Source organism: Schistocerca americana, chromosome 4 (assembly GCF_021461395.2).
Source record: "Schistocerca americana isolate TAMUIC-IGC-003095 chromosome 4, iqSchAmer2.1, whole genome shotgun sequence".
In the NCBI taxonomy this organism is placed as follows: domain Eukaryota; kingdom Metazoa; phylum Arthropoda; class Insecta; order Orthoptera; family Acrididae; genus Schistocerca; species Schistocerca americana.
In genome coordinates, this window is record NC_060122.1 from 36545594 (window position 1) to 36571036 (window position 25443).

The window sequence follows — 25443 nt, forward strand, 5'->3', positions numbered from 1 at the left end:
AAACATGCTCAATGGGGGACAGATCTGGAGATCTTGCTGGCCAGGGTAGTTGACTTACGCCTTCTAGAGCACGTTGGGTGGCACGGGATACATGCGGACGTGCATTGTCCTGTTGGAACAGCAAGTTCCCTTGCCGGTCTAGGAATGGTAGAACGATGGGTTCAATGACGGTTTGGATGTACCGTGCACTATTCAGTGTCCCCTCGACGATCACCAGTGGTGTACGGCCAGTGTAGGAGATCGCTCCCCACACCATGATGCCGGGTGTTGGGCCTGTGTGCCTCGGTCGTAAGCAGTCCTCATTGTGGCACTCACCTGCACAGCGCCAAACACGCATACGACCATCATTGGCACCAAGGCAGAAGCGACTCTCATCGCTGAAGACGACACGTCTCCATTCGTCCCTCCATTCACGCCTGTCGCGACACCACTGGAGGCAGGCTGCACGATGTTGGGGCATGAGCGGAAGACGGCCTAACGGTGTGCGGGACCGTAGCCCAGCTTCATGGAGACGGTTGCGAATGGTCCTCGCCGATACCCCAGGAGCAACAGTGTCCCTAATTTGCTGGGAAGTGGCGGTGCGGTCCCCTATGGCACTGCGTAGGATCCTACGGTCTTGGCGTGCATCCATGCGTCGCTGCGGTCCGGTCCCAGGTCGACGGGCACGTGCACCTTCCGCCGACCACTGGCGACAACATCGATGTACTGTGGAGACCTCACGCCCCACGTGTTGAGCAATTCGGCGGTACGTCCACCCGGCCTCCCGCATGCCCACTATACGCCCTCGCTCAAAGTCCGTCAACTGCACATACGGTTCACGTCCACGCTGTCGCGGCATCCTACCAGTGTTAAAGACTGCGATGGAGCTCCGTATGCCACGACAAACTGGCTGACACTGACGGCGGCGGTGCACAAATGCTGCGCAGCTAGCACCATTCGACGGCCAACACCGCGGTTCCTGGTGTGTCCGCTGTGCCGTGCGTGTGATCATTGCTTGTACAGCCCTCTTGCAGTGTCCGGAGCAAGTATGCTGGGTCTGACACACCGGTGTCAATGTGTTCTTTTTTCCATTTCCAGGAGTGTATATAAAAAAAACCCTCAGTTTGTGGTTGCCCTTGTCAAGTTTTCACAGGCTTCAGGCAGTGCCATATGCTCCACAAGGGCACTGCACAAAGTCTCTTGAGATATTCTGAAAGAGCAAATCTGCTACCATTCTGTACTATGTGACCTGAATGGATTATCACACTGATATCACACCTACATATAGATCACATTGCTATTGCAGCTACAGATAGGTCTTATGAAAACTAAAAGTGCTTCCTCAATAGTCTGAAGTCTGTCCTGTATCAAATTGTGCATTTGCAAGTTCTTAAAGACCATTTTTTTCACTGAAGCTACCATAACAGGGATGACATATATGGATATGCTGCAAGAATGACTCTACCCAATTAGAAGGTGAACCTGAAAACTTTACTTGGCAACAAGATGGAGCCCCATACCATTGCCATCTCTTTGTTCAAGGGTGACTGAGGGTTAAAGTTCCTGACCGTTGGATTGGTTGTAAACAGTCAGTACGACAAAGGTCTGTTCCACTGGCCTCCATGTTCACCTGACCTCACACTGTGTGACCTTTTCCTTTGGCTCTTTATAAATGATCATGACTACATTCTGCTCCTACCTAATGATTTGCCAGTGTAGAGACACAGTACTGAAGCAGCTATTGCTCCCGTTACTCTGGGCTTGTTAAGCACATAAGAACTGCATTGTATATTGGATGTGTGCCACATAACTAAAGGTGCACACAGTGAACATTTGTAATAAAAATTATGTTAGTTAGCTTTGGTTGGGAGGGGGAGGGATAGCAGGGTAGGGATGTGGGACAGTGAAGTGCTGCTGGGAAGCACACAAGAACGAAGTGGAAAGAGGGTAGGCCAGTTAGGTGCAGTTGGGAGGTTAGACAGAGGGCAGAGGAGAGTAAGGGAGGGGGGGGGGGGACGCCACAAAAGGAGAGAAGTAAAAAGACTGGGTGCATTGTGTATGCTGGAATGGAAACAGGGAAGAGGCTGGATGGGTGAGAAAAATGACTAACAGAGGTTGAGACCAGGAGGGTTACAGGAACATAGAATATATTGCAGGGAAAGTTCCCACCTGCACAATTCAGAAAAGCTGGTGTTGGTAGGAAGGATTCATATGGCACAGGCTGTGAAGCAGTCATTGAAATGAAGGATGTCATGTTGGACAGAATGCTCAGCAACAGGGTGGCCCACTTGTTTCTTGGCCACAGTTGCCATTCATGCAGACAACTTGTTGGTTGTCGTGGCCACATAGAATGCTGTGCGTTACTGGTTTGACAGGTAGCCCTGCCTTTGATGGGATAGGTGATGTTTGTGACTGGACTGGAGTATGTAGCTCCACCACTGTTGTTTGGAACCACAAGGAAGGACCCTGCCAGCTCTCGGATACATCCACTTACAAACCTTGCCACAGTGACCCCATTCCAGAAATCCAGCAGGATCTTCAGTCCCTCCTCAAATCCTTAGGCTTATCCCAGAACCTCTCCCTGAAGTCCACTTCTCTGATCACCCCTACCAATCCGCACACTCCTACATTCTAGATGCTTCCTAAAATCCATAAACCCAACCACCCAGGATGCCCCATTGTGGCCAGTTGCCGTGCCACCACTGAGAGAATCTCTGCTCACGGGATCAATACCTTCAGCCTATTACCTGGAACCTACTCTCCTACATAAAAGATACCAAAAATTTCCTCCACCGACTCTCCACAGTTCCTGTCCCTTTACCACATGGTGCCCTGTTCGTCACTATTGATGCCACCTCCTTTTACACTAACATGCCTAATGCCCATGGCCTTACCACTGTTGAACATTAAATTTCCCAAAGCCCGTGGATTCCAAACCAACAACTTCCTTCATAGTCACCATGTCAAACTATGAGGTGCTATCCAAAATTTTCGGGACTGGTGCTGCCATCTGTTGAAAACCTTACCTCTGGACTAATGGTCACCATCACTCTCGAAGTAGTTCCCACCCACACATACACAACAGTCCCAGCACTTCTGCCCATGGTCAAACATTTTCTGAAAATCCTGTTCTTTGAGGGTGTTTATCACCGCCAGCAATGCTTCTTGAAACCTCTCTAGAGTGTCGAACCGACAGCATTTCTACTTGAGTTTCAGTTTTGGGAATAGCGCAAAGCCGCAAGGTGCCACATCTGGCAAGTACGGTGGGTGGGATACAACTGCCATGTAGTTTTTTGCAAAAAGGTCCTGGTGAGCAAGGACGTGTGGCAGGGCGCGTTGTTGTGATGCACCAGCCAGTTTCCTTGACGCCAAAGTTCGGGCTGTTGTCGCTGTGCAGAGACATCACAAAACATCACAGTAGTACATGGAATTCACTGTTTGGTTGGGTGGGACAAATTCTTTGTGCACAATTCCATTGGTATAAAAGAAAATGATGATGTTGCTCTTCACTTTGCTTTTCACCTGTCTTGCTTTTTTTGGGTCTAGGAGAGCCTGGGCTCTTCCTCTGGGACAACTGTTACTTTGTCTCTGGGTCATAACCATAAATCCAGCTCTTGTTATGATAACCCGTGACAAGAAGGTGGGATCATCAGAGATTTGCACAAAATTTGATACACATGCACTGTTCTGTTTGTGGATCCATCGTAAAATCACCACACAACAAATACAGAGTATTACGCAAATCACTGTGGACACACAACACATCCTCCCAGCTGAAAGCCACTCCGCACACTGACTCATCAGATATGCAGCTCTTGCCACCTAGTGGTGCAAAGATCTAATACTCCTACTTTCCAGATGGCAGCACCAGTCCTGAAAATTTTGGATTCCACCTCGTGTATCCTCACCCACAATTAATTCTCCTTTGAAGGCATTACCTACAACTAAATCTGGAGTGTGGCTATGGGAACCCACATACCACCATCCTATGCTAACCTATTCATGGATCATCTAGAGGAATCCTTCCTAAACACCCAGAACCCTAAACCCCTCACCTGGTTTGGATTCACTGATGACCTCACTGCTTCTCCCCCATTTGCTTCACCTGGCTCTACTCAATCCAACAAACCACCTTCCTAGATGTTGACCTCCACCTCAAAGATGGCTACATCAGTACCTCTGTCCATATCAGTCCTACTAACCACATACAACACCTCCACTTTAATAGCTACCACCCACATTCCATGCCAAGAAGTCCCTTTCATACAGCCTAGCCACCCATGGTCGTCGTTGCATCTGCAGTGATGCGGTCCCTCTCGAAATATACCGAGGGTCTCACTGAAGCCTTCACAGACCATAATTATCCTTCTAATAATTTCCGGGTATGCAGCCGGATCCCGTCAACATTCTGCCACGATATTTCGGCCCAGAGACGTCCGGCCATCATCAGGTGAGTACACAACTACTGAAGAGCCCAGGTGCAGTCACGGTATTTATGCCGAATCTCGCGCATGCGAAATGTACTGGCATCCTACAGTGCATGCATCAGGTGTTGACATGCGCAGCATAGCCGAGTTGTACGTGCTGCCCTCGGTGGTGAAAAAAAGGTTCATCGAGTCATTGAGTATCGAATGACACTGTCGATTCCGCTGTGATTGTATAATTTTAATAACAGGATTCCAATTTTTATCCAGCTGAAAGCCGTTGTCACGATTTATAAGATTATTGGCAAGACGTATTTCCACTGATTCCTTGATTACGGAATCCCAAAAACCGGAAACCGGGGCTAAAATTTTTGTTCCATTGTATTCCATTGAATGTCCCAATGAAATACAGTGCTCTGCTACTGCCGATTTTGACGGTTGCCGCAGACGGGTGTATCTTTCATGTTCTATACATCGTTCATGGACAGTTCTTGTCGTCTGGCCAATATATGCAGAGCCACATTCACAGGGAATTTTGTAGACGCCTGCTTTCTTCAGTTGTAAATCGTCTTTAACGGATCCAACCAGGGCCCGGTTCTTTGCTGGTGGACGGAAGATAACCTTGATTTTATTTTTCTTCAGTAATCGGCCTATTTTCGAAGACACATTCCCAGCGTATGGAAGGAACGCAGTTGATTTAAAGTCGTCATCTGCGTCCTCAGTGCGTTGCTTCTTGTTATGATAGTTGCGCATGGCCTTCCTTATTTGGCGAGAAGTGTAGCCATTCTCTTTGAAAACCTTCTCCAAGTGTTCTAATTCTGCGTGGAGGTTTTCATCATCTGATATTATATGCGCTCGATGTATTAAGGTACTGAGAACACCGGCTGTTTGTGCTGGGTGATGGCAGCTTGACGCCTGGAGATACAGATCGGTGTGAGTCGGTTTCCTGTACACAGAATGTCCTAATGACCCATCAATTTTACGGCGTACTAGCACGTCTAGAAATGGTAAAGTGCCCTCTTTTTCAATCTCCATTGTAAATTTGATGTTCTCATGTAATGAGTTTAAGTGGTGAAGGAATTTCTCCAGTTCTTGTCTGCCATGAGGCCATACAGCAAAAGTATCATCTACGTACCGCCAGAAGACCGTAGGCTTTAAAACAGCAGACTCAAGTGCTTTCTCCTCAAAGTCCTCCATAAAGAGATTAGCTACCACAGGCGACAGGGGCTCCCCATGACGACGCCATCTGTTTGTTCAAAGAATTCGTCATTGAATAAAAAGTACGTTGAGGAGAGTATATGTTCAAACAAGGCCGTCATTTCTGCACTGAATAAGTTACCAATAAGATGTAATGATTCCATTAAAGGCACTTTGGTAAAAAGTGAGACCACATCAAAGCTGACTAATAAATCCAAGCTGCTAAGCTTAACTTCCTTCAAGCGACTGACAAAATCCTCAGAATTACGTATATGGTGGCAACACTTACCCACATACGGCTTCAGTAATGAGGCCAGATATTTTGCTGTAAAATAGGTCGCAACACCAATATTACTCACTATTAATCGTAGTGGGGCACCATCCTTGTGTATCTTCGGAAGACCGTAGAGTCTTTGCGGTACTGCATTGTGTGGTCTCAATCTCTTGATAACTTGTTCAGGTAGAGAACAGTCGTTCAAAAGGGTAGTAGTTTTCCTTGATATTCGGCTTGTTGGGTCCTTTTCAATTCTACAGTACATAGAATCATTTAGCTGACAATATGCTTCTCGTTGTAGGCTTCTCTTGTCAGAAGAACTGTGGCGTTACCCTTATCCGCAGGCAGTACGACCGTGCTAGTATCTTCTCTCAGGCTGCGGAGAGCAGCTCTTTCAGCTGGCGAGATGTTACTCTGTTGTGGCGCACATTTCAACAACGTTTGGCAAGATTCACGTCGAATTTCGTCTGCAGAATGACGACTTTAAATCAACTGCGTTCCTTCCATACGCCGGGAATGTGTCTTCGAAAATAGGCCAATTGCTGAAGAAAAATAAAATCAAGGTTATCTTCCGTCCACCAGCAAAGAACCGGGCCCTGGTTGGATCCGTTAAAGATGATTTACAACTGAAGAAAGCAGGCGTCTACAAAATTCCCTGTGAATGTGGCTCTGCATATATTGGCCAGACGACAAGAACTGTCCATGAACGATGTATAGAACATGAAAGATACACCCGTCTGCGGCTACCGTCAAAATCGGCAGTAGCAGAGCACTGTATTTCATTGGGACATTCAATGGAATACAATGGAACAAAAATTTTAGCCCCGGTTTCCGGTTTTTGGGATTCCGTAATCAAGGAATCAGTGGAAATACGTCTTGCCAATAATCTTATAAATCGTGACAACGGCTTTCAGCTGGATAAAAATTGGAATCCTGCTATTAAAATTATACAATCACAGCGGAATCGACAGTGTCATTCGATACTCAATGACTAGATGAACCTTTTTTTTTCACCACCGAGGGCAGCACGTACAACTCGGCTATGTTGCGCATGTCAACACCCGACGCATGCGCTGTAGGATGCCAGTACATTTCGCATGCGCGAGATTCGGCATAAATACCGCGACTGCACCTGGGCTCTTCTGTAGTTGTGTACTCACCTGATGATGGCCGGACGTCTCTGGGCCGAAATATCGTGGCAGAATGTCGACGGGATCCGGCTGCATACCCGGAAATTATTAGAAGAAGAAATACGCCGGGAAAATTTCAGAAGTCACATAATTATCCTCACAATTTTGTACCAAAACAAATCTCCCATGCCTTATCTTTCCAGACGTTCACAACCTCCCAGAGTCTGACTGTCTGACCACAGAGGAGCATTCCCCTTGTAACTACCACCCAGGAATGGAGCAACTGAATTACATTCTCTGCCAGGGTTTCAACTACCTCTTGTCATGCCCTGAAATGAGATATGTCCTGACCACTATCCTTCCCACCCTCGCACAGTGGTATTCCGCTGTCCACCGAACCTACAAAATATACTTGTCCATCCCTACACAACCCCTACTTCAAAACCCTTACCTCATGGCTCATATCCCTGTAATAGACCTGAATGCAAGTCATGTCCCATACATCCTCCCACCACCACCTACTTCATCTGGTCACAAGCATCACCAATCCCACCAAAGGCAGGGCTACCTCTCAAACCAGTCATGTAATCTACAAGCTAAGCTGCAACCACTGTGCTGCATTCTAAGTAGGCATGACAACCAACAAGCTGTCTGTCTGCATGAATGGCAACTGTGACCAAGAAACAAGCACCTTGTTGCTGAGCATGTTGCCAAATATGACGTCCTTCATTTCAATGACTGCTTCACAGCCTGTGCCTGTGCCATCAACACCAGCTTTTCTGGATTTTGCAGGTGGGAACTTTCCCTGCAATATGTCCTATGTTCCTGTAACCCTCCTGGCCTCAACCTTTGTTAGTCATTTTTGTCTCCCATCCAGCCCCTTCCCTGTTCCCATTCCACCAAGACACCCAATCTTTTTACTTCTCTCCTTTTCCACTACCCCCCCCCTCCCCTCCTCTTCCCCTGCCATATGTGTAACCTCCCAACTGCACCTAACAGCCCTACCCTCTCCACCTCATCCTTACTTGCTCCCCAGCAGCACTTCACTGTTCCCGACCCCTACCCTGCCTACCCCTACCCCTATCCCTCCCTCTCCCCACCCCAGCCTCATCCTTACCCTCACCCAGTTGCCACTCCCATCATGCGCTGCTGCCATAGGCTGCAATCAGGTGTGTGTGTGTGTGTGTGTGTGTGTGTGTGTGTGTGTGTGTGTGTGTGTGTGTCTGTGACTGTCAAATATTTTCGACAAGAGCCTTGTTGGCCGAAAGCTTATATTGTGGCAGTCTTTTGTTGTGTCTAACTGCGACTCAGCATCTCCGCTATGTGGTGAGTCGCAACTTTCCTGTTCATAATATTGCTACAGGATAGTTATTTAGTTAGCAACTTTTTCCCCATTTAGACAATTTGATGATGCCTAACTGTGGTGAAACATGTTATTTTTAAATAAAAATAACTTTGCAGCTGTTTTTCAATATAACCATGAAAATCAGTTGATGTATCAATGAACCAGCAGTGAAGTGGAATGAATAGTATATTTACAGGATATCCAGTGAAGGAGTCCATGATTTCAAAATTAAATATCTTTGAAACTAAGATCAATAGATGAGGGCAACAAAAGGTATATTTTTTGGGAAAGCTGTGTATAGAAGTTTTGAAATAGTTCAAAAAGCTGCTGACAGATGGTGCTGTATCCTGTGCAGCTTGTACATTATCAGTGTGCATAATGAAACTCATCACATCACAATTTTTTCAAATTATCCACCACAAAGAGTAGGGAGGTGGAGCAAATGGACAATGAAGTTTTCCACCACATCCTGTAGTGTCTCAATGGAAATGGCCTCAGATGCAACAGAGATCACCAATTCATGCTCATTCATCGTGTTGGGATGGTTCCAGTAGAGTGTGTCTTTCTATGTGCCCACAAAATGTAGTCACAAGGAGTCAGATTGGGTGACTGTGGAGGCAAATCCATCACTGCACCAGTAAATTTGCAATAATCCAACACAGTGAGTCTGTTGCCAAAGTATTAATCAAGAAAGTGTAATTCCTGTTTGGTGTGATGTTGTCTGGCTCCATATTGCTTAAACTAATTGGGGCCCAGTTGGTCTTCCAGCGCTAGCTCTGTGGTGAGAAACTGTTCCAAAATGGCAATTAATATTCTCTATTGAGAGTTTCTTGCTTGACAAAAGGGCAAAAATGCTTCTGCTGTGTACCACAGCCCAAACAGTAACTATGGGAAGAACAGTGGCTTCATTTCACACAAATGGGGATTTTTGGAACACCATTATTCACAAACTCATTCAGGTGGAAGTGTGCTTCATCTGTGAACCACATGAAGTCAACATCAAATTCTTCATTATTAATCATTGTGAGAATCTGGTTCGCAAAGTCACCCCTTTGCACACAGGTATAGCCTGGTGGCTTTGGATTTCGAATGGAAACATGAGTAACGTAAGTCTCAGAATTTGCTGGGTGCTGGAACGCTTCAAACCAGTCTCTGCTGCAATTCTTCAAATGGATTTCCATGAATTTTGCTGAATATTTCCAGAAACCGTGGCGACATTTTCAGGAGTAACTGCAGAGATCATCAGCCACACTGCCTGTCTGGTGAAATTTGCTGAAGAACTCGCAAATGGTCTTGGAACATTAAATCGCATTTCAAAACTGTGCCTTATTCCACAGGACTGCATTCTAACCTGTGGTATTCCACTACCACAGAAACACATTGTTCAATGGAATACATGATTTCAACCTCTTCTTTCAGTGTGCTAACCTTCTGCCACATTTCAGCAGTGGAACTGATTGCTTTGACTTGCAGCACACTATTTATAGGCACTGTGTATTTTGAAACGCCTGTATAAAATTCCTACAGCTTTCACAATAAAGATACCATTTATTACACTCATCTATTCATCTTAGTTTTTGAGATATTTATTTTGAAATCGGAGACTCCTCTGCTGGACACCCTGCTGTCAAAAAATCATGATTTCACTATTATTAGGTACATGCCAAATATCAAATTACACACTTCTACATATTTTACAGGCATGGAATGTTAACTGGGAAGTTAAACACATGATGGTCCAGTTTGAAGAGGAAAACATTATTTTCAGTTGTCTCTCAGCTGACTGCAAAGTTATCCATGAATTCATTGGAGGATATATATTTTTGTCTATGAGATCCAAGGAAGCAAATCAGACACTCAATGAAGAAATGTTCCACAAATTGACTGGTGGGTGGGTCTGAGTCACCAACTAGAACATTTTTTTACGTAAATGCAAGACACAAGTAAACATGCAACAAGGTGCCTTCTACAACTGTGAACATATATATGATCAAAGTTGAAATATGACATTTAATATGAGCTTTGGCAACATTATTTTTAAAAGAGAAGTATTTTTAATGTTTGAAAATTTTGAAGTTTAAATAAAGTTTACTGTAACAAAGAGCAATAATATATTTCAAATTGTTGGATGTTCATCAGGCTGGTTTTTTTAAATGAGACTTGCCATTATTATATTGTAATGTTGGCTTCATGTTTTTTCTTGTTGTTGCATTAGGTTTGGTTTAAGAATCTGATATAAAATCAGCTACAAGAGCTTACTAACCAAATAAGATTCAGTCTCAAATTGGTGATACAGCTAGGAAGTAACTGCAAATATGTTTATTTGTTTAATGAAATTTCTTAAGAGAGAGAGAGAGAGAGAGAGAGAGAGAGAGAGAGAGAGCTTGTGTTGCAACAACCTCATAATAAAAAATAAAATGAACAGTTTCCTTAGTAATGTGTTATATCCAGTGATAGGTGAAATTGACTCCATAGGACAGTTGTTTTCAGTGTTTGTCACATTCAGTGATCAGCCAGTGACTATTGTTCTCCTATATTCATGAGCTGTGTGTAGCAATATTTATGGTAGTTACCATTATGATTCTGTAACTCAGTAGATTTCCTGATAAAAAGTCTACAAATGAGGTTTGATGTAAGATTTACCTAGAATCGAAAATGTATTTTTTTTCTCTGTTCACCAGAGAATTTATGGTCCTGTGAAAGATTATGGACAAAACATTTTCATTAATTTCAACAGTTCATTTTGTAATGTATTATGCAAATGAATTGTAAAAGAAAAGGATGGGATGAGTCAAAGATGTTGTATTCGGAGATTCATAAGATATTTTAGGTTCTGTGGCTTGGATTTTGCTTTTTAATTTCTGTTTATCTTAGTTTCACGCCTTTAACAAAAGAACAGACCAAGCACCCTGATTCTGAAGACCAGTATAAGACATGTCAAATGTTGTCATACAACACTTTGTTCGAAGTACACTTCATTTAAACTGACAATGGTCACTAACGACATTTCAGTGGGATTACTGCAATTAGGCATTAATAATGAAATAGAACCTAGTAAAGCAAACACAGAACCTGAAATGCAATGTGTATGAGTAAACAAATTATCTAAGTGTAATCATCTTTTCATTACACAGAAAATTTTCTCTGTCAGTAATGTCATTCCCATCCAGTATGCACAGGTAATGCACAAGAATATTTCTAAATTTGGTGACAGTTGTTTACAGTCATTACTTGGAAAATACATTATTTCATTCAAAGTTCTTAATTTTCTAATAATAAATGCAATAATAATGAAATAACTTAATGTATAAGAGTTTGATAATGTTATGAGCAAAACCTGTAAATGATAACATCAATTCCCGGAAATGATTATAGTGAATTATAATGAAAGAGATATTCTGATTAATTGTATTAGTGAACAGTGTTTATATGTAAATATATTTAACATATTGTAACATAAATTTGAAGTAAATTGTTATTTATATTTGTTAGATTTTGGTGTATACCTGTTAAAATATGGCATTTTATATTCCTGTTAATGTAACTGTTACAATTGTAAGTACTTGGAACATAAATAAAAAAATGTACACATGAAAGAGCATCATGTATGGTAACAGTGAGAATGGAAGCAACAGAAATAATTACTTAGCATTTATGTGAAAATGTAAACAGTAGTAAGATTCCTCTATATACTGAGCTGACATCCACTTCTCGAAGACCATTTAAGTGTACTTATACAGAGACCAAAGAGGCAAAATGTAAATGGAACAGTATTTTGTGATGTTACAGCACTTTTGAATAAAGCCTAATAACAACAGTTTAGCTGGCCAGTTTTTCAGTTGCAATGATTTTGATAAAACCTCCATGTCAGACACTAAAATCAAGGTTAAAATTTATAATTAAGATGTAATCAAGTAGGATGGTAGCTGTATGTAACAAAAAGTGCAAAAATGGGTTGGAACATCAATGTACTCTGTTTTTTCAGTTCTGGAAATTCGAAGGTTCTATAATTCGAAAAATTTTGATAAAAGTGGCGAAAATTGTGACAGTAGCATTTGATGATGTAATTAATGGTGCACTAACTCAGATGTGATTGTAACGTTCCCCAAAAAGAAATTCTATAAGCAGTTCTTAGCTTTATGTTCTACGTTTCAAATGATATTACTGTTATCCAGTTTAAGCAGTGTGCCTTATAGTTGAAAGAGCACTGATTTCCTTCAGGAATTATGCTTCATTTTCCAGTTATTTGGAAGAACTGTTGTTGGCTTCAGCTCAGTACTTTTGTGACAAACAGTTTAATCATGCAAGTGTGAGAATAACTGCCAAGTACAACACCGATATAAGCTGAATGTGGGCACCACGAAAGTTCATCAGAGATGGGTGAATCTCCAAGTCTTCGCCAATACGTGCTAGTGTAAGTTCATGCTCAGACTGTCATCAAAGTACTGTTAGCACACGTGTGGGGGAAATGGACAGAGGGACATTACATTTATCTTCAATGAGCAATCAGATACCATAACATTCAACATTATGTCACAATTTCTAGCCAGTACTTACCTCTAGGAGGTGAAATACATTGCTAGACAAAAAATGTGAAGCACCCAGAAGACACGGTTAGATGCCAATGTAACTTCTCATGGGTACACAGCATTGTTGGCTACGAAACGATTAGAGTTGCAATTCTGTGTGACAGGTAGAACTGCCACTGGTATGCATTAGTGTTTTTGTGTTTAATGTTGTCACCAGAACTGGTGAGGTGTATTAGGACACAAACAGTGTCGCATATTAAGTGATCACTGTGAAGACTGTGTGCTCATGTGAGCTGGCATAATCAGCACCTTACAGAGTTTCAAAGGCACCTCACTGTATGTCTCCATTCAGCCGGCTGGCCAAATTGTGCAACATCCAGATCAGTGTGCCATTCAGCTACCGGATGACAGACTGTGTGGGAATGTCAGTGCGGGCACACAACTGTCGAGGTTCTGGTCGACCACATTTGACCATCAAGAGGGAAGATCAATGTATAAAGAGACAAGAACATTCCGATCCTTTCGCATCTTCACCCGCCATCTGAGAATGAGTGACGGGCTTCCTGCAACGTTCTGTGTCATCTCACACTGCCGGTTGGAGACTAACAGCGCCCGGACTAGGGAATTACTGTCCCACGTGTAGGCTGTCGTTAACGCGATGACACAGACGGCTGCATTCGGAGTGGTTCTGTGACTGGAGAGCACAAACTGCTTACGAATGGCAGCACACTGTGTTCAGTGATGATCTGCGGTTCTTCAGTACCCTGAATAACTGTCACAGGCGAGTAAAGTGACAATCTGGCGAGAGATCCCATTCTTCCGATGTTTTAGGAAGGAACAGTGGTTCAAATGGTTCAAATGGCTCTGAGCACTATGGGACTCAACTGCTGAGGTCATTAGTCCCCTAGAACTTAGAACTAGTTAAACCCAACTAACTTAAGGACATCACAAACATCCATGCCCGAGGCAGGATTCGAACCTGCGACCGTAGCGGTCTTGCGGTTCCAGACTGCAGCGCCTTTAACCGCACGGCCACTTCGGCCGGCAGGAACAGTGGTGTCACTTCTGGCATCACAGTGTGCGGAGCCATCGGATAAGACTTCAATTCACAGCTAATAACTAATGAGGTAGGACTGATGACACGACAGTATGTCACAGACACCCTGTGCTCCCGTGTGCTACCTCTCGTCTGACAGTACCATTTTGAAACAGAATAATGGTCATCTACACATGGCATGTGCTTCAGTGAACTGTCAGTGTGATGATTAGGTACTCCTGTGGCCAGCAAGATCCCCAGGTCTGTCCCCGTGTCCCAGACAGAACGAGAATGTGTGTGGGACCGGCTCGGACATCAACTCTATCCCAGTGCCAGTATCTGGGATATCGAGGACCGGTTGTGACAGTTGTGGACCAAATCAGCTCGGGAGAGGATACGGTGGCTTTATGACACTCTCAACAGTGCGAGCATGTGGGCCAGAGGAGTGGCAATGACATACCAACAAGCCGGCGCATACTGTCAAGTTGTTTGTAAATTTGACTCCAATTTGTTATCACTGAAATAACATCGTGTACCCTCTCAACCCCTGATGTTGCATTTCATTTCCTCCTCCCCTTGTAGGTGCTTCACTCTTCTTGTTGCACAGTGTATCTGCATGTCAAACAGGCACACCTAACAATACATGACACTATCCTAGCTTCTGGAACTTCCTTCCTCAAGGAAGAGAGTGTTTAGGGAAGGTTAAAAAGGAAGGGCAAGTCACTTGGACATTAGGATGAGAGGGATCAACCTGTTTTGAGACAAGTTTATCTAAATTATTTTTAACCTCCCACAGCCTATCCCTCTGCCATTCCTTAAGAAGGAACTACTGATTTTGAAAGCTAGGATAGCGTTGTGTATTCTTATTTGTGCTACTGGCACCACTGATTAAACATCATTCATGAGTTAATAAGAGTGAAAAGCTAATGCACTTAACTTTTCACTCTTATTAACTCATGCATGATGTTTAAGCAGTAATCTCTGTCTTGCAAGTTATCCTGTCTTACATCTTTAGACACTCAGATTTTCAAAACTCATCCAAAGCAGTCCCCAACCATCAATCAGTCCCCAACAATCAGTCTTCCCTTCTCATCCCATGCGGTAAGTCTCCCCTGACGTGTGGTTCTGGGTGACTTTCCTGAAATCTGTCTCTTTTCCTAGACCTCTCCAGTCCTTTTCCTTCACCCTTCATCCTTTCCATTTAACCTTCTGCCTCAAGAAGGAGCCACCAGCTCCAAAAGCTTGCCTAATTACTATCCTCTTTTATGTGTGTGTTCTGCCGCCCCTTGTTGAGCAGATTTTTTATCTGTCCAATTAAATTAATTTGACAATATATGATATGTGTGATGCAATGGTTCAGATGGATGATTAATTGACTGTAGAGTAAGATGTAAATTTATGTGACAGTAATTCAGTCATGAAAATCAGCACCTTACCTAAGCCATGTGCGGTACTTATACTGAACGGCTTGGCTCGACTGAAAACCAATGTCAGGTAGTGTTGGCCATCCTCTGTCAATTTTTGGGTACATTCAAATCCAGAAGGAGACAAGACAGAGCAGGAGACCCAATGACATTCACGATATCAACACTGGGGTAACTGATCATCAGTCAGCACTCATATAAGGTACCTCCACCCGAAAACCAAATAATTTAGAAGAAATGGAGAAGATGCTGGGAGACTTCATCATTCAGCCATCAGAGAGTTCTTTGTTTTCCCCTGTCGTTCTCATGAAGAAAATGTGTGGCACACAGTGTTACTGCACCTATTACTGGTGTAAGAATAAAATCACCAAAAAGGATATATGTAACCACTACTAGGTGATGACGCCCTGGGTGTATGAAGGCTGCAAAGTGTTGTTGTACTATTGATGCTTCTACAAGTTTGAAATTATGTGCTTTGGTCTGTGCAATTCTACAGCAACCTCTGAACCCACGATGGACAACCAACTCTACCATCTTAAATGAATGACATGTCTTTACTGCATTGATGATGTTATTTTCTCAAAGACATTTGAAGCAGATCTAGGCCATTTGACAATTGTGTTTAAGTGTATCCAAGCTGAAAGGCTCTGTATGAATCCAAGAAAGTGCTTCTTTATAATCCAAGAAATCTTGAGACATAATGCTGACAGAAATGGAGTCTGTTCTGTCATATAAAAAGTAAGGGCCATTACAGATTTTCCAGTTTGTTGGCACATTTGTGATGTGAGATGCTTCACGAAGGCTTTCACTTGCAAGGTAGGGTAATTACCAGAACTGCTGAGGTAGATGCCAATTTTTTTTTTTTTTTTTTGCATCAATGAACATGAAAGAGTCTGTGCTCTTAAGGAGGCATGATTATTTTCATGAGTTGTAGCAGTTTTTGATGCGACTGTGCAGAAGGAACTAGACACTGTGCGAGGGTCCTTTTGCATATTACTTTAGATCCCAGTTTTAAAGTTTATCTCTTAACTCAAGTATCAGACTAAATGTCTGATTAAACTCACTTAATTCCTCCATTGTGGAATCTTACTTGATTACTTTATTTCCAGTTGTAATATAATTAAATATTTCTTTTAATGTACCAGTGACTACAAAAACAAATTACATAAATGACATTAACTATTTATTGTTATACACATGAAGCTTACACAAGCTCTGCTCAGCACATGAGGTGATGGAACATTAACTGACAAATCATCATATTAAAATTATTTTCCATTGAAGTTATGTTATGTCATCACACTCAAAATTGCTTTCTCCTAGACTATCATTTCAGAGCCTCCGTCTGACCACCCAGCAGCAGCCAGCACCCTCAGCTTGCATCTGTTGTCCACTACTCTTTCTTCTTGGATGGGAGCGGTGCACATTGAAGAAGGTACTAAAGTAACGATTGCTTACACATCCAGAGTTCTCTGCTAGTGACTTCAGTTGTCTGGGCAGTCAGCTAGTTCTGATCCTGTTTAAATGACAGGGCATTCATTATTGTGACTGATCATCATTTTCTATGCTTGCTGACAAGCTGGCAGGCTTGTTCAGGACTGCTGGCTTCAGGAATACTTCACAGTAATACACAAAAATGGGCACAAAAACAAATATGCCACATGACTTTTGCAGAATCCATTGGAGGAACATTACAGTGATGACAATACCCCAGTCATGGGTGCAAATCCAGCATTACTGAAGAACATAGAGGCCTTACAGCAAGGAGAAGATGCCAAAGGAGAAAGTGAGATTAATAGATGAAACATGAAGGAATGATGACCCAATGGCAGGGAAACAGTTGCTTGCCATCCCGGCTTATTTATAAGCAGCCTTATTTGAGTTTTTTTCATGATGCTTGGACATCAGATCATCTGGGATTTTTAAAGGCCAAAGATAGAACCAAACGTAAGTCTCATTGGCCAGACATCTATCAGTTAGTTGGACATTATATAACTTAAGTCACTGTAATGAACGCCAATAATGGAAGCATGTTCCCCAGTTATCACCAGGCCATCCAGTACCAGCTAATTTGGATTTCATAAGCTCTCCTTGGCAGCACCAGCAAAACTGAAAATTTAACTGAATGTAAGATGGTTTTCATTCATTGATGTACGTCACACCGTATTTTACATGACAATGATACACTCATTTTATTCCATGTCAAGGTCACATAACAAGTATGGTGACCAGTTTTTACACTATGACAAATTATTAGTGCAATTATCCATGTCCAAATCCACAAAGTTTAATAGTCACAATGGCAATGTCAAATTTCAGCTGAGGCACACAAAACAATGTTCATAGCTACAAGAAAACCCAGTTCTCACTTATCACAGTCCTACAATAATTTATTAAAGTGATTCACATTTTGATAGTTCATTTAAATTAGTCCATGTGATGAGTCACTGGATCTGACAACAGCTCAGTATGATGACAACCTCTCACAGTACCTGTTATCACTACACTGTTCACTTAAAAAAAAACATTAATTAATTTAGGTAAGAGATATCACTTGAAAGTAATAAACTATAATGATTGAGTTTTGCAGTTGGTGGAACATGTACTTTGGAGTGTAAAATGTACTTAAGTGTGGCACAACTCAATAAGGAGTGAGCTTCCTACATAGATTTGCTTTCAAACTGCGTAAAAATCTGGGTGACATCCACTAAGGACAAGCTGCTATTTTAAAAACTACATAATGCTCTGAAATTTGCCTAGGCTGGAATTTACTGCTTTTGATGAGGTGTTAGAAGAAAAGGATTTTGAATTACAGAAAATATTACTGGTTACAAATTTATAAAAATATATTGGCACTATTTTTCTTCTGCATTGTGAATCCCCTCATTTACATGAATACACACATATTACAAATAATGGTAAATTACATAAGTTTCTTGATTAGTGAGTTATTTAATTTATACTGTACTTCATTTTGTACTGAAAAATTAAGATAATTTAAACAAGCAGCCAAAGTTCAGTATTTCATAGTGTTTATTACAAAATCTGGAACAGTACTGGCAGTGGCTCTGAACTTCAAGTTTACTTATTGTGTTAGATAATTAATTTCCAGTAATTTAAAACACTTGACATGGAATTTGGAATGCTTAATTTGAACAATTGTGCTAATTTTAGTTAACTATAATCTTTGTTCATAAATAGGAATAAGTCAATAACAGTGTGCCCACTATGCTGTCACAAAGGCTGTAGTGACTGCCAAAGCTCAAGAATTTGTAGCACTTCTGGAAGAAGCCATAACTTTGAAGTATGGATCACCATGTGATGTATGTCACATCATATTTTGGGTAAGTGTTTCAGTAAGAAGTGATGTCAGAAGTATTCTCATGATGAAATGTCATCCACAGGACTACAGCTGCCTACCATGTGTAGGCAAATGGCCTTGTCCTGACACGCAGATCAATCCTAGAGGCTTCTGATACAAGGAACATGAAAATCTGTTTGATAATTGCTTTTTATTAAGAGACAATGCCAAGAAGCTAGTTCCCAACTTTCGGTGGCAGTTGCTAGACAAAATCTGATTTTAAGATCCAAAACATCACTGAGCACATTCAGGATATTCTTATCTTGCATCATTGTCTAGGATTCAGAGTGGAGGTATGTTTATCTGGTGCAAAGGTATCCAACACTCTCCCATGTAGCATAAAGCAAGAAAGTTGTAATTGTTAATAATTGAAAATATACCTCATTAACCACTCCTACAAATTATCTGATTATTTAAAATTATTTTCTGTTGGTTACACAGTAAGCAGCAGTGTTTATTTTAAAGCTGCACAAGAAGCACGAGTGTACTGCAAACGGGCCTCTTCACAGATCTGTTGATAGCTTGTATGGTGAGACATTAGTTTTACTGCTTCTATTACTTATATTACTACGTCACAGATACGTGAGGCAGCAGCTTTTTTCAAAGTAGAGGCGTTCAGTTGGTGTAGTCACAAATAGTTTATTGTTAATGCAGTGTGCGTTTAGGATTCAATGATTTGTTCATGTTTTATTAATGTATTTGGATCTCGAATTAATTCTTACTATTGACAAAGACAGGCAGTAGCTGTACTAGTGTGACATAGTGGACTGCAACACAAGACATGTTTAATAGTAGAAACATTAGACTTTCAGATCTGTGTGTGACTTTCTGGTGGAGTGTAAAGAACATACTCTGAATGCCCTGAACTTGTGAGAAGTGTTACTCTTCTGCTTTTATCTCAAAAAATCTGCTTCAGAAAGTCATTGTTTGCCAGTTGAAGTATAGAGAGAATGTGCCCTGTTGGAAACAACATGCAGAGATTGGTTTTGATGATTCATTGACAACAATTCTGACATAATAATATGTTTGCTGCTCAGTAAAGTATACTGCAAGCTGCTGTAACCAGGTAAAAGGTGAAGCTAAATGCTACACAGCACGATTACTCAGTTTCACTCATTCACTGCACCTAAAGACAGGCACCTATAATATGATTAGTGATGTGAAAGTCATTTTGCTTTGCGACAATGTCAAATAACATGTTCCAAACTGAGTGAAGGAAACCTTTAGGGACCCTGATGGGACAACTTACCTGACACACTACATTCACCAGAATCACCTCTCTCCATTACCATTTATTTTGGTCAATGCAGCACAGCCATTCTGAATAACACTTCACATTTTTTAACAATCTCGAAAACTGGCTTCACAAGTGGAGTTTAGAAGAACCAGAATCTTTTTATCATAGAATCCATTTCATTACCCAAAAAGTGGGAAAAGTCAAAGGTACTAAGGCACACAATTTTCAGTAAATTATTTTACACCATTCTATTAAAATAAATGTGTTTTCTGTCCAAGATACACCGTGGATTAATTCACATACCAGTACCCCATATAACTTGACTCATTCCATGTTCTTGAAAGTTCTCCTTTGTGATGGGAATCACGCCACATGATGAATGAATGAATGGATGCCTGGTGTGCACTAATGAAACACTGTTTTGTTGGACTTATCTTCTTTGCTGAAGAAACAGGAATTGTGCAATGTGGCTCAACTTTTTGAAGAGATTTGTGTAACCTCAGTTAGACATTTCCAACCAAATTTTCTGTTTCTTTACCCCTCACTACTCAGCTAAAACTTTTTACAAATTCCTGAGTGTTAATTTTCAGACAAGTAGATAGGATATGTTGAAGCCATTCTTTATCTGGCATGTTATTCAGAGATTATCTGGCTGTATTTTTAGTCTTTGGTTATCTTTTGAAGAGCCATGTGTATGTCACTTTATGAGATCATACATGCAGTTTCTAGTGTGATAATGTGAATTTTGGGAAGAATCTGAACACCCACACTCAACACTGTTCATACCACCAGCAATCAACGTGTGTGTGTGTGTGTGTGTGTGTGTGTGTGTGTGTACAGTAGTAATTATTTGAGAGAAAGGTTATGTTATTTTTGTAAAATAATGATGTACAGCTATAAGACATGAAATAAAATACATAAAAGAGCAAAAATGGAAATAATAATGATGAGTAAAAAATACAGTTGTCACAGATATTCTAATCTTCATCTTCCTCCTCCTCTCCTTCCTCTTCCTCTTCTTCTTCTTCTTCGGGTCGAGCCTTCTTTTTCTCGCGAGCCAGTCTCCATGCTTCTTCTTGTTCTACAGATGGGTCCTCAATTTCCATTATTTCTGGCCCGAGGGGGTATTCTGTTTGAATAGACTCCATCCCAGGAGGAGAATAGTTATGAGCAACATATTTGTGGCCCCATCCCAAATAAATATTGTCAGATTTCCTGTAAGGAAGTAGTTTATAGTATGAAAGATTCTGTACATAAATCTTGAAAAACAAAGTTACAAACAGCAACATTTTGTGAACACAATTTACTGGTCTTTAAACTAAAACTATATTGCAGGATGTGCTTCCACTTATTGAGTGGTAGCAGATGTAAACATCAACAAATAAAAGATGGTACAATGTTTGGTTTTAGAACAGAGCTCACATTCATTGAACATTCAATTTGGCAGATCTGGAAATCTCATTTTAATCAAATAAACACTGAGTCATCAGAACAATGTAATATATAATTTTAGCATGCCTGAGTAAATAGCAGCATTTCTCAAAGCAGCAGCTTTCTTGCTACATTTACATCTGAAATTCAGCTTATGAAAACAGAAGCAGTAAACAGCAGTGCAATAGTACTTTACTGTTAGTACAGTTCATTCTGGGGTTGCTTCCTTGCATCTCCTTCCAATGACAACAACCTCTTTCACCTTTTTGTTGTATAACTACCCTCTGTTTTCTGTTTTTGAGAGAGGATGAGAACTATTTTGAAGAATTGCCATGGAAACCATAAACAGCCACTTGTGAAACAGCAGCTTTCAGTTTACCTGGTCAAATGCTTTAGCGACATTAAAAAAATGTGCCAGATACACACAGCTTGTTGTCAAAGCATTTGCTTGTTTTAATGATTATGTCACTAATAGCATGCACAATACTTCATCCATCCCGAAATCTGTACTGATTATTCAGATTTTTTTATTTTTTATTTATTTATTCATTTATTTATTTTCTGATTATACACTGCTGAAATATTTTAGGAAAAATTGACAATATCGATACTGGCTGGAAAGTTCCTATTGCATCTTGTCTGTCTCTTTTGTGGATAGGTCGAATTTCTATGTATTTCAGCTTGTCAGGAAAGCAACAATCATGAGATCACTAATTGATTATGTGGCACAGCTAGAGAGCAATATTATGACACCGTGCTTTTATTATTTTTGTTGGAATTTCATCCAAACTCACAGATTTAAAGATTTTTTAAGGAATTTATAATGTTAGCCATTGCATGACAGCGTACGTGAGTAAATTTAAATTCTCTAAATGTGTGTTTCATTGTATTGGGACTTATTTGAGGAGAAGAGAATTTATCCATTTTATTTAAGGTTATAAAGTGTGTGTTGAATTCTTCACAGATATGTCTGGAATATGTAAAAGATTCCACATAAGTTTCTAATCCATGGTTGAAATGATTAGTTTTTTCAAAAACTATTTCAGTCTTTTGTTGTTATAGAACTTAAGATGAATTTACTTTTGGCCATTTGTTTTGCCTGTTTAACTACTAGCCGACCATGGTGTTATTGCACTTGGCCTCCTGTGGCTATTATAAGAAACACATGCGTACGTTAAATTCAAAAGAATGATAAATAGAGCTTAATTCAAAGTGTGCTTCATCATTTGTTATACATTTTTCCCATCTTTTGGGCAACTTGTGAATACCGCACCAGTAAAAATTTTCCCCTTCTGCTGCAAACCATTCATCGAGCCATTTTTTCACACCTTATGTACGAACTAAAGCACTGCTCAGCAGGGGCATGACCCATCAATGCAAACAAGTGGTAATTGGAAGGAGCCAAGTCTGGTGAGTAAGCCACATGGGGTAGAACTTCCCAGCTGAGTGCTTCGAACATGTTGTGAACCAGTTTTGCTGTATGTGCCATGAAGAAAAATGACACTGTGTTGCCTTCTTCGGTACTGTGGACTTTTTTAAGCAGTAAACAGTTCAAATTAGCCAGTTGTTGTTGGTAACATTTAGTATTAACTATTTCTCCAGGTTTTAATAGCTCATAATAGACCACACCCCTCTGGTCCCACCAAACACGGAGTGGATGTGAATGGTCTACCCATGACTTTTTGCACTTGGGATTCTCAAAGTAAGCCCACTTTTCATTCCCTGTAACTATACAACACAAAAATGACTTCCTACTGAGTGAGAAAAATCTCACATGTGCTTCTGTGCTTTTTCATTTGTCTGTAATTCACCTCGCACGGTACCCGTCTTCCAGTCTTCTGAATCGTGAATCTTTCCCATCTTCTTCTTCTTCTTCTTTTTCTTTTTCTTTTTTTTAATGCCAAAACCATCAGTCACACGTAACATGTGGTGGAGCATGTTCATCACAAGCCACTTGAATCAGTATGATTCAGCAGCAACTTTCTTCAAACGAAAAAAAAAAAAAAAAAAAAAAAAAAAAAAAAAAAAAAAAAAAAAAAAAAAAAAAAATCAATGCTGTCTGTGAATGCTCTTTGTTCGGTATAAATTTCAGCATATTAAACATAACAACACAACACTATGCACACGCTATTCCAATTTATCACTCATTTGCAAGTGACACTTGTTGATGACATAACAAAATGGTGCAGTGTCTAATCTTAATGGCACAAACTGCATTTTTGCAACATGTGTTGTGCAAAATCTGCATTTCATACTTGAACACCTGGTATTATTCATGTACTATTATTGAAAATCCTCATGAATTCTGTCCCAAAAGTGTTGTAGTTACTGTTTACTGAACAATGGTTACTGAATGACCAAGAAGTTCCATTCAGTTTTGAGACAAATATACTCACATTTTGCTGACTAAAGTTCCTGACTGTATTTACAGTATAGATATTACATAAATATGGCAAAGAGACAAAAAGGTCTGAATAGTCAGATATCTTCAACTCTAAAATGAAGTTTTCTGTAGCACCATAATTGATACTGCTCACAATATTATCTATACATTTTGTAGAAGATTCTGTTACTCCAGTGTGTTCACTAAAACCTAGTGTCATGCCATTTGTAGATAGAAATTCCTTCAAAGGAATGACACGTCTGTCATCAGCTCTTACATCTATTTTGAAGTCAGCACAAATTATGACCTTTTCATCCAACGTTTCTGCCTATGATGTACTCAGCAAAGCTTAAAATTTGTCTAGAAATGTACATATGGATGCACAGCCAGGGACATGATATATGCTAATAATTAATACACGATATTCTAAATGTATGTATGTATTGTATGGTAGTGAAACATGGGCTGTGGGGAAACTGAACAGAACAGAATCGAAGCATTTGACGTGTGGTGCTATAGTCGAATGTTGAAAATTAGGTGGACTGATAAGGTAAGGAATGAGGAGGTTCTGCGCAGAATCGGAGAGGAAGGGAATATGTGGAAAACACAGGCAAGGAGAAGGGACAGGATGATAGGACGTCTGTTAAGACATCAGGGAATGACTTACATGGTACTAGAGGGAGCTGTCGATGGTAAAACCTGTAGGGAAAGACAGAAATTGGAATACATCCAGCAGATAATTGCAAGAGCTACTCTTGGCACAGGAGAAGAATTCGTGGCGGGCCACATGAAACTAATCAGAAGACTACAGGGGGAGGGGGGGGGGACATTAAAAAGTTCATTGCAGCAGCTTTCAAATAACAGCTTCTTATTCAAGCAATTAAATTTCTATCTGACTTCAAAACTTATTGATTGCTGTACTAGAAATCATGAGGCCCTAAATCTGTTTTTTGTACAAAACCCTACTGCTAAATTTTAATCTGAAAGTGAATTTATAAAGTTGATATAGTCACTTTTAACCCAGTGTTCATTTAAACATTTAACTCATACAGAATTTGTGTTCTCTAGAAATATTTCATATATTTCACTTAACAAGCACTGAATTAAAAATTAATTGTTTTATCCTTTTCATGTCCTCTATCATACGTACAAACAATGTAGTTCATCAGTTTATATTAAAATGTATACTGATTGTGTTCATCATGTAGTCTCACTTCATTACTAAAATTATAAATGAATTATGTCAAGAGATGTCTGCCTCATCCTATACCATATGTACAAATAATGTCATAAAAATAATCTTTCCTATTCATAAGCCACCTAAGTTTAGGTGCATTATGAAATTCTTTTATGAACTAAATCAGATGCAGAATAAATTAAACTGCTCAACATTTCTTGTATTTGCATGAGTCTGTATTACTACACTGCATTACCAACATATTTTGTCATTTTTGGACCCAATTCCATGCAAACAGGTCCACTTGATTACTTTCCCTGTGTAAGAGTGCCCAGCACAATAAAGATTTATTTTTTGCGTTAATTAACAAGAGATATCTCCTTGAGAGCACCATTTGGGATGCAGATGAAGATAAGATGGGTGAAGTGATACTGTGAGAAAATTTGAGACAGCTGTGAGACAGGCATCAATAGAAGGCATCTAGAGAAGATGACAATCCATTAGATTCTTAATATG

At 40.6% G+C, this 25443-nt stretch overlaps 2 protein-coding genes across 2 annotated transcripts in view; one reads left to right on the forward strand and one right to left on the reverse strand.

Annotated features, from left to right (window-relative positions):
• Positions 1-12171, forward strand: part of LOC124612497 (unc-112-related protein-like) — a 617439-nt gene extending 605268 nt beyond the window's left edge. The window contains exon 10 of the mRNA XM_047140736.1: positions 10050-12171. Coding sequence (XP_046996692.1) covers positions 10050-10250 — 201 coding nt within the window. The 3' untranslated portion in view covers positions 10251-12171. The remainder of the gene's footprint in view (positions 1-10049) is intronic.
• Positions 12172-20913: 8742 nt separating this feature from the next.
• Positions 20914-25443, reverse strand: part of LOC124612557 (radial spoke head protein 4 homolog A) — a 497314-nt gene continuing 492784 nt past the window's right edge. Inside the window, exon 12 of the mRNA XM_047140832.1 lies at positions 20914-21151. Coding sequence (XP_046996788.1) covers positions 20914-21151 — 238 coding nt within the window. The remainder of the gene's footprint in view (positions 21152-25443) is intronic.